The following is a 9521-nucleotide window of genomic DNA, read 5'->3' on the forward strand; positions in this document are numbered from 1 at the left end:
CAGATCACGTGATCCAAAGGATGATCTGAAAATATGTGCCGCACTGCAGGGCATCGACCCACCGTGCGTGCTGGCTCGCCAGGCGGGCGGAGCAGCGAGGGGCTGCTTGCCCTGGATCGCCCGTAAGATAACCCACTTATCGTCATGCTTATGTTGTATGAAATAAACCTGCAGCAGTTCTTCACCCACAATGAAAGTGTCAGTGTAATCTATGGGTGACGTCTGTGCATGTGTGTTGAGTGGAGCGGATGACAGTGTGGTCACTATGAAATGTGTGGAGTCAAATAAAGTATGTGAACTGAAATCTTTTCAGCCTTAGCAGGAGCATACATTCTGTGCAGACCACTTTTGTAAAATAGTCTGGCCACAAATCTCCATTTACCGCCTACTTGACGCTGTCCCTGTCCCTCCTTCCTTCCTTAAAGTAGCAATATTGGGCTACTTTTGGCTACTTTTTGGTTGGCTTTGGGCTAGCGAATGCTAAAAAAAAAAAAAAAATAGCAACTACTGCACAGGATGAGAAAAAGCTCTTGGGTAGATAGCTCTCAGGAAGATGTCCTTCCTCTCAGTGTCGAGTTACTTCTCGGGGCCGGAGAAGCTGACGGACGGCGGCCACGCAGCAGCGATTCTGGCCCAACTGAAAAACTTTTACGACTCTCGGCTCCTCTGTGATGTCACGATTGAGGTGCTCGGGGGCATGGCGTCGCCAACAGCCGCCACTCCAACTACGGCCGCCGGCGCGAGCTCTCCCTCAGTGGAAGCGACCGGCCGCCTCTTCTTCTGCAGCCGCGACGTACTGGCGGCCGCCTGCCCGTACTTCAAGAGCATGTTCACCTGTGGCCTATACGAGAGCAAGCAGAAAAAGGTGACGCTGCACGACATGGACGCAGAGTCCATGGCCCTTATCATCGACTACTGCTACACCGGCTGCGTGACGCTGAGCGAGGCCAACGTCCAGCGCCTTTACGCTGCCGCTGACATGCTGCAGCTGGAGTATGTGCGCCAAGCCTGCGCCGGCTTCCTGACTCGCCATTTGGAGCCAGCCAACTGCGCAGATATTTTACAGTTCGCGGACGCCTTTAACCACGCCGAACTGCGAGCTCAGACCACGGCTTACGTGGCGCGACACTTTAGCCAGCTGAGCGGCGGGGAGTTGTGCGAGTTGAGTCTGGCACAGCTGCAGGAGGTGTTGCGGCTCGACGACCTGGATGTGGACAGTGAACGGCGCGTGTGTGCAGCCGCCTTACAGTGGCTGGAGGCCGCGCCGGCCGAACGTGGACCTTGCGCCGCCGAGGTGCTGCGCTGTGTGCGCTGGCACCTCCTGGCCGACGAGGACCGTGTATACTTGGAGGAGTTGCGTGGACGGTCTTTCGTTCAGCGCTACTGTTTGTCCTACCTGCAGGGGGTGCTGGACGACCGCTATGGGCCAGTCTGTCCGCTAACGCCCCCAGAGCCACAGACCCCACCACAGGAGAGCCCTGCCCGCCGCATCGGAATGCAGGCCAAGGAGATGATCATCATTACTAGAGACCTCGAAGCTCTCTTCCGCTGCTGGGATCCTTACTCGCATGACATCTACACCATGCCGTCTCCGCTTGGGCACGGTAACGTAGTGACTTCCTGGACAGTCTGCATCTCGCCTCAGCACGATATCTACTTAGCAGCGCCGCCTCTCAAGCATCTGTGGGTCTACAACCCCGTGCGCAACAGCTGGCGGCAGCTGGCAGATTGGTTGCTTTACCGGGATTACGTGACCCTGACATACCTGCATGGCCACATCTATATTCTAGGGGGTAATGGCCCTTCGACGGGGTCCTGGCTAAGGGAAGTGGAGTGTTACAGTGTACAGCGTGACCAGTGGGCAATGATTTCTCCTCTTCCACACTCGCTGTGTGGAAAATTGGTCACTGTGGGGGACTATCTCTATATAGTCAACCACAAGCGATTACTGTGCTACGATCCTGGCCGGGATCAGTGGACACATTGCGCCCCAATGCGGAGCGGCGAATTGGAACAAGTCTGCGTTTTCCAGGACGAGATCTACTGCATCTGCGATCTTCCTGTGCTTGAGGTGTACAGTCCCGCCCGTGGCGCGTGGCGGCAGGTCTGCGACATCCCGTTAGTTCCCAACATGCACAGCTACCAGATTGTTAGCCACGGTGAGCGGCTTCTGCTCTTTACTTGTACCGAACCACACGGGCAAAGGGACGATGTCACTGGGCTTTATCAGTACGATGCGTCCGATGATCGTTGGTTAAAGGTGGGTGTCAAGGTAGGATTGCTATCCTCATATGATGAGGTTATCCTGTCTGCGCGTGTCTTTACGCCTTGCCTTGAGCCAGGGCAGAGCATCATGAGCGAAGAAGATGATGTGATCATCGAGCTCCACAATATATAATAGGGTAACCCAAAGGACCGTTGGACTGGGGAATAGAACGATACATACAACAATCTGGTACAACCGGCATAAGTCAACATTTGTTGCAAGACAGAAACAATTTCTTGCAGAACAAGCATACACTACTGTTTTAAGCCTCTATGAAGTGTCAAAAAAGAGGGAAATGAACAATAACAGAGACCTAGAATATGCAAAATGTCACATATTCAATTTATAATAAAGTATGTTTGCAGCGTTTTAAATTTTGTTAAATACAGAAGTGCTTCAGAGTATCATGTATTCCAGGGATGTCCGTGTATATGTGATTCAGGAAGAAGGAACGACATGTCCTTTTGCGGATTAGGTGTATGGTAGGCAAGTCAAAAACGAACAGTAAGTTCTATTGAATGGTATATTAAGCACATTCTTTGTGAATGTCAAAAATAATTTCACAAATGTTACCTTGAGCAAGGCTATATTATATCTCCAACTCATACAACATTTTTCAGTTGCCCATAGCCACCCATTTGCAGCACATGCTGTCCCTTTCTGGGCGTGGATCAGATTTCACACTATATAAATTGAAGCAAATGGGATAGATACTGGGACCCCTTTTTAGGTCGAACCTGTGCAGTGCATTCACTGCTGTGAGGCATTGGGTACTCGAATATGGACTTTTAGCTTCACCCACTCTCTGCCCATCTTTTCTATTAGCTCCTGTTGCCCATCTTTTCTATTAGCTCCTGTTGCTTCTAAATGGTTGCTTCTGATTTGTTGACAGGCTTGATAGTCCCTCCTTAGTAACGCCTTGTCAGCATTAGTAACCGGCCATCAGGACTGGACCTTTTACTGTGTCCTTCACTGATTAGCTTACATTAGCCCTTCTGAGAACTCTTTGCTCACTTTATCTAAAGAGCACTGGTGGTACGCCAGCTTTAGTAATGGTGTCCGCTTTTTTTTATTTATTTGCAGCACAATCTTTAATGTGGCTAAAATATTTTCAGTCTGATGTAAATGGGAAAGCCAGACAAATTGCACTAAAGCAGCCAGTCTCACAAATGACAAAACATTCTTGGCAATGAGACTGGAAGAAACCGCAAAGCTTTCGAGCCTTTAAGAGCTATCACCAGCAACAATCTCACAACGTGGTGAAATGCTGCCTATTGCTTTATTATTATTATTTTTTTAATGCAGGTTGGATCGCCATATGGCAGCTGCTACACGGTGGGCTGTTATTTGCATTTCTGCCAGGCTCATTAAAAAAGTTCCTCACGTTGGATTACGCGAGTTCTCTCCTACTTGGTGTTAATCAGGCTGAAATCTGTAGACTCCAGCGTGTCCAAAATGCGGCCGCCAGGGCTCTGGTCGGCCTGCCGAGCTTTTGCTCGGCCAAAAAACCCATCTATGGACTTCATTGGCTTCCTGTATCCCAAAGGATCAAGTTTAAATCTCTTTGCCTCTCGTTCAAAATTTTGAAATACTCTTCTCCTCAGATTTTGGAACATCTTATTGTGCCGTATGTACCTTCGCGTACTTTAAGATCTTCTGGGCTCCATTTGGTCTCAGTCCCACGTTTTAATAAGGTTAGGGCAGGTGGCCGCTCTTTTAGTGTGCTTGCTGCCAAGCTTTGGAATTCACTTCCTGTTCATATCCGGGCCTTAGATGACCTTCTGATTTTCAGGAAGGCCATTAAGACCTTCCTGTTTTCTGTGAATGCTTAGCCTTGTCTTTGCCTGCCTATTGGGTTGCCTGTACGCCGATTTCTTGCTTTAAGCGCCAGGACGCCCCTTTGCTGGGGCAGCTGTGCGCTATACAAATCCGGCTAACATAACATAACGTTTCCTAATTTGCTTCCCGCACATTTTGAAGTCATTAAATGTGTGCCTGGTGCAGTGTACCACTGATGATGTGACAAGAAATTCACAAACGCGTCATTTTTAAGCCATTGTAGATGTTGCTAGAGCAGTGGAACGTGATTTGCATCTAAAACCCGTGACACCCCCTCTTAAATTGTTGAATCAACTTGAATGTGGTATTTTAAAAAGCAGGCTTATGTTATTAATTTTAACATTGCTGCTTTAAGATTGAAATTCAGTTGGTGCGTCACAGGTAACCTAAATGTTGGTAAGCATCTAACCGGTTTTGAACATGGAGCTAAAGGGTTGTCTTGGAATATCTTTGAAATTGTAGTATAGGATGTGGCCTAACGGCTCGAGGCATCGGCCTTGAAGCTGGGGAACCGGCTTAGAGTCTCGGCAGGGGCGCTCGACGTCCCGTGATTCTGGGCAAATCACTTACTCTCCCCGTACCAAAAAAAAAAAGTTTGCAATGCAATAGGTCTCACATTACTGAAAGTCTGAGCAGTTGGCGTTTCATTATTATTTGCAGCACCAATGGCTCAAACTTTCAAGAATGCGAGAGCTATTGCAAATGCTTGTTATATTTACCCCGCTAGTTCGATTTAGGTCACGATTATTCCTGATTCCCAAGCTCTCTTCCCCATTCTGCTACATTCTACACTGTGGTTTCTCTGTGTTTCTGTTCCACGCTCTGTCTTCCTCGCTCTCTTACTCCCTGTCTTAGCTGCGTACCCCTCCCTTGCTTACTCGGAATCTCCTTCAATTGGCATGACCAGTTAAGCAGGTAACGCAAATCTATAATAATGACATAATTTAAGCAGATCAAGGTAAAGGAGCTGCTGGTTGACTGGTGATTCGCTTTAGGTGCCAGGCCAAGCCTGTGGATGCTTTATGTAGGGCATGAAGTAAACAAATATGGTGAGGGTGCCATCTTCCCTCCTCTAGCTTGGAAATGACAAGAATGAAACAATTGTGCAGTGCATAGTGAGAGCTTGCAACAGATCCAGCCTTGAATTCCTAGAGCTGTTTAAACCTTGCTCTAGGACAAGCTGTCCCACAAGCTTCCTGGGGTCTAGCTCAGCTCCAACTGTGCAAGAATACACAGCGAGATGCCAATGGCGATCTTAGGTGTGTTGTTCTTTGAGAATTTGAGAACACAGACTCCCTGCTCACCTGCAGATCAGGTGGTGACCTGCGTTACTCTGGAGATAGAAGAATGAACCTCTATGGGTTTTCATATCCTTCTGCACTCCGGGGGTACCCGAGAAGGCTTTTCCACTGAAGCACCTTGAGGGCAGGGCAAGGTCGGTGTACCTTCTGCAGATAACAAGAATCAGGGAGCACTCTGGGACCTGTACCGAAGGGCACCTCGAGCTGAACACTAGGACACCCAGACTCCAAAGGGGTGATCAGTCTCCAGCAACGGGGTGCGAGAAAGTCCTCAAACTCCAGCATAGGAGGGCCGCAGCTGTACTATGCCCAAACGACAAAGAAAGGGGGTGATTAGGCCGATACATCAGAAGCATGATGCCCATTCTTCCAAGGGGGCGCACACACCAGCAGCGTTGTCACTCCAACAAGGTGTGCACCAAACTGAAAACTGTGGCTCTTTCCCCAACGAATGCCATCTGAAACCTGCCTCTACAACGTTGTGAAATACTCTGACGGATGCTTATCCCTCTTTCTCTAAGAGACTAAGGCCCACTTTCCCCATTGCCTCAAGTTGTTACACAGCTAAAAACCCATCACCTACAACATTCCTAGACCTAATGTCAGGAAAGTCACAAGGTCCAAATACTTCTGGGAAAATCCACATACCTGCGGATGGACTGACAACAGGGTATGGGAGATGAATCACAGAGACAGTTATTTTCAACTACATTCAAGACCAGACAGAACACTCTGGGTTATGAACAGGTCGGGCAAGGGTCCACACAATTACCTTGGTAGAAAGTGGTCATGACCTGACTGCCCCCACGTGGCATCACAATCATGACTTAAAGGTGCCAAGATCCTGTGCAAACGTACTGCGGTTCACAAAAAGCCTTGTAACAGAACATGAAGTGTTGTACACCGGGCAGTTCCCCATGAGCCTGCTGCAGGGTAAACCAGTGAGCTCCCAATTTCTGGTATTTATGTAAAGTGAGAGCACAAATAGGCCCTACTGATGTGCATATCCCCACACTTGTTGCAACCCCTGTGAACGTCTTTTGAGCTCCAGTTTTACCAGAATTACTGCTGAGCTTTTACACACTTTGAGTAGAGATTTTCTTTTAAATTTCTAAGTATTCACAATGTTTTGGATGAGGGAACTGAGGCAGAGGTAATGGATTAAACGACCGGCCCATGACATCGGTTACATAGAGATAGGCAGTCACTGAAAGTGCAAGCCAGGCTTTGACTCAGCATTAGGTCCTCTTGGACCCTTGAGCCGAAAACAAGCTGAGCTTTAATACGGCTTCTGCCACCATGCCGTAACCTAATGCACCAAAAATGTGAGAAAAATCATTAACCTTTGATGTAAAACAGGAAAGAGAAATAGACACCCGTCTGCCAGCTGAATGACACAATGTGAAAACCTAGGAATTTTACTAGCTGTGTGAACAAATATATGATTTCACTGTGCTTCCATTTTTAGGTCCAGCCTGGGCAGCACATGCTCTGCGAGGCATGCTATATTCAGGTATGGACTTCAAGTTCTGCCCATCTTTTTAATTGGCTCCGGTCACTGTCCTGTGTGAAACTGTGACTTTTAATTGGTCAATAGGCTTAGTAGTCCCTCCTTAGTAACGCCGTGTCTCATCTTGTAACCTCCCATATAGACTGTCTTACACGTTTTGTTACTCGGGAGGCTTCAATTGCAGCCTCCGAGCACTATTTGGTTAAGTGGTTTTCTCCTGCCTGCTGTTGCAGGCAGGACGCGCTCTTGTAATGCTTTCTTTTTTGGTTTTCATAGCACAGCGCACCTCCCCTGATATAATGGCAGCCGTGCCTTTGGTTTTTTGTTTGGGGCGCATGTTTTTTTTCTTCCTATTAACTTTTTTGTCTTAAAGAGCCCCATTCTGCGTGTTCATTTTAATGATGGCCACACCCCTTTCTTTAGACGCAGATTGTCTAAAGAAAGGTTCATGACCACTATTAAATATTAAAGTAAAAGCAGGGTTAGGGGCGCTTTTGTAAAAAAAAAAAAAATGTGTTTGTCGACTTGACGGAGAAATGCTTAAAACATTTTTTTAGTTAAATTGCCTAACACCATGCTTTCACTTTACTGGCAGCCGAGCACCCTTCTTTAGACACTGCTCGTCTAAAGAAAGGGGTGTGGCCGCCATTAAAGTGAAAGTACATCATGGGGCGCTTTTACAACCAAGCATTTGCAATGTAATAGGTCTCTCATTTGTGAGAGTTTAAGCTATTTGCATTGTAAATGACCATGCCTTTTCTTTTTTTTGTTGTTGTGCTAAATCTGTTTATTGTTTTGCAAGTTTTACAACTTATAGATAAGCACCAGGACTCAATTAACAGTGACCAAATCATAAAGCAATAGGCTAAACCAGAGGAGCCGTATCATGGGGCATGAGGAGCTCTCGCTCAACAGTCAATGGATTTAACAACCAGGTGACAACGATACGAACCCCCAGGACTCAATTAACAGTGACCAAATCATAAAGCAATAGGCTAAACCAGAGGAGCCGTATCATGGGGCATGAGGAGCTCTCGCTCAACAGTCAATGGATTTAACGACCAGGTGACAACGATACGAACCCCAGTATGATACACAATGTCATGCTTTGGTATGAGAGGACCAGCGGTATAATGCACATAGTCTACACAAATCCACCAGGATACTTGCAGGCACAGATAATGAGATATAACATGAACAGGAGGCGGAACGTCCAAAACCCCCATCAACCAAGAAGCAGCAGCAGCAGAGTCCGACCTACAAAGGTATATTTCACATTGGCCACTACCATAAGGAGTGGTGTCGGCATTGGGGCTTTCGCGGCTGTATGGAAGAACTTAGTAACGTCCGCTAGAGACAGGGGAGACGATGGGAGCGTGTTCCAAAAACGCATCTGGGACCTAATCGCCGACACAGCCCTGCCCAGATTGCCCTCGATAAGGTCTGCCAGCTGGCGATATCTGGACTCCCAGATAATGGAAAGTGTCTGCCTTCCACTGCACGCGCACACCATCCAGGATATAGCCTGGGTCCAGGGTATCCCCTCAAACGCATGCAAACAGGACTTAGCGGCGTTCACCTTAAGCCCCGAGAGAGCGGCGAAGTTAATCAATATGCATTCTAAAGCGACCGGAATATTACTGACGTCTCTGACGAATATCAGAAGGTCGTCGGCGTATAGTGACACCTGATGCGTCACGTCTCCTAGAGAAATTCCGTCACCTAGTGACGTGCGCAGTGCCGAGGCTAGGGGCTCCATTGCCAGTGCGAACAGGAGGGGTGAGAGCGGGCACCCCTGCCTGGTGCCTCTTTAGATTGGTATTGCAGCCGAGATGTAGGGCCCCTTTTTTACCCTCGCTGTTGGGTTCCTGTATAGGAGTGCAATCATCTGGAGGAACCCCGGGCCCAATTCGTATCTCGTCAGCACTGTCGCAAGATAGCCCCACTCCAGGCAGTCGAATGGTTTTTCGAGATCTAGTATGAGACAACCTGCCCCAGGCCACCCCCGCCCACTATCCGAGGCCACCCGGAAAAAACGCCTCAGGTTCAGTGAGGTATGACCATGCCTTTTCTTTATCTGTTTTCAAAACCAACACACAAATGAAAGGCATTGTCATTTGCAATGTCAATAGCTCAAACTCTCACAAATGCGAGACCTATTGCATTACAAATGCTTGTCCTTATTGCATTTGAGAGCACTTTGAAATACTCGAATTCAGGGTGTGAGAGGACATGAATATTTTTAAGTTCATGTTTTAATTTTGACATTTTTAATAATTGACTCATTGCAGTGATGTAATTTGATGTACTAAACTGAAACGTATCTGCATGTTAGAGAAATACATTTTTGTGATTTTGATGAGTCTTTATGATATTTGTATATGGTGTTAGTAGCACAGTTTATGTGCCAAACATTTTCAGAGCTAGGCTTGTGCACGAGCGTTTAGAGCCCAGGCAGGCCCCTCCTCTAAACTCTCTCTGTTAATTTGTTGGCATAGCCACCTCTAGTGTTACATTCAGAGCTTAGAAATTGCATTAATCTGGGGTGTAGTGCTATATAAAACACTATCATTATCAATGTTAATATCTGATATGACGCAGCAGG

General features: G+C 47.4%; 1 protein-coding gene across 1 annotated transcript; it reads left to right on the top strand.

Moving 5' to 3' along the window:
* The first annotated feature begins 494 nt into the window (after positions 1-494).
* Positions 495-2640, top strand: LOC146802375 (kelch repeat and BTB domain-containing protein 7-like). Its single transcript, XM_085621954.1, has one exon. The coding sequence runs from the start codon at positions 554-556 to the stop codon at positions 2396-2398; it is 1845 nt and encodes a 614-aa protein (XP_085478080.1). The 5' UTR covers positions 495-553; the 3' UTR covers positions 2399-2640.
* Positions 2641-9521: the final 6881 nt, after the last annotated feature.

Source organism: Triturus cristatus, chromosome 8, assembly GCF_964204655.1.
Source record: "Triturus cristatus chromosome 8, aTriCri1.1, whole genome shotgun sequence".
Classification (NCBI taxonomy): Eukaryota; Metazoa; Chordata; class Amphibia; order Caudata; family Salamandridae; genus Triturus; species Triturus cristatus.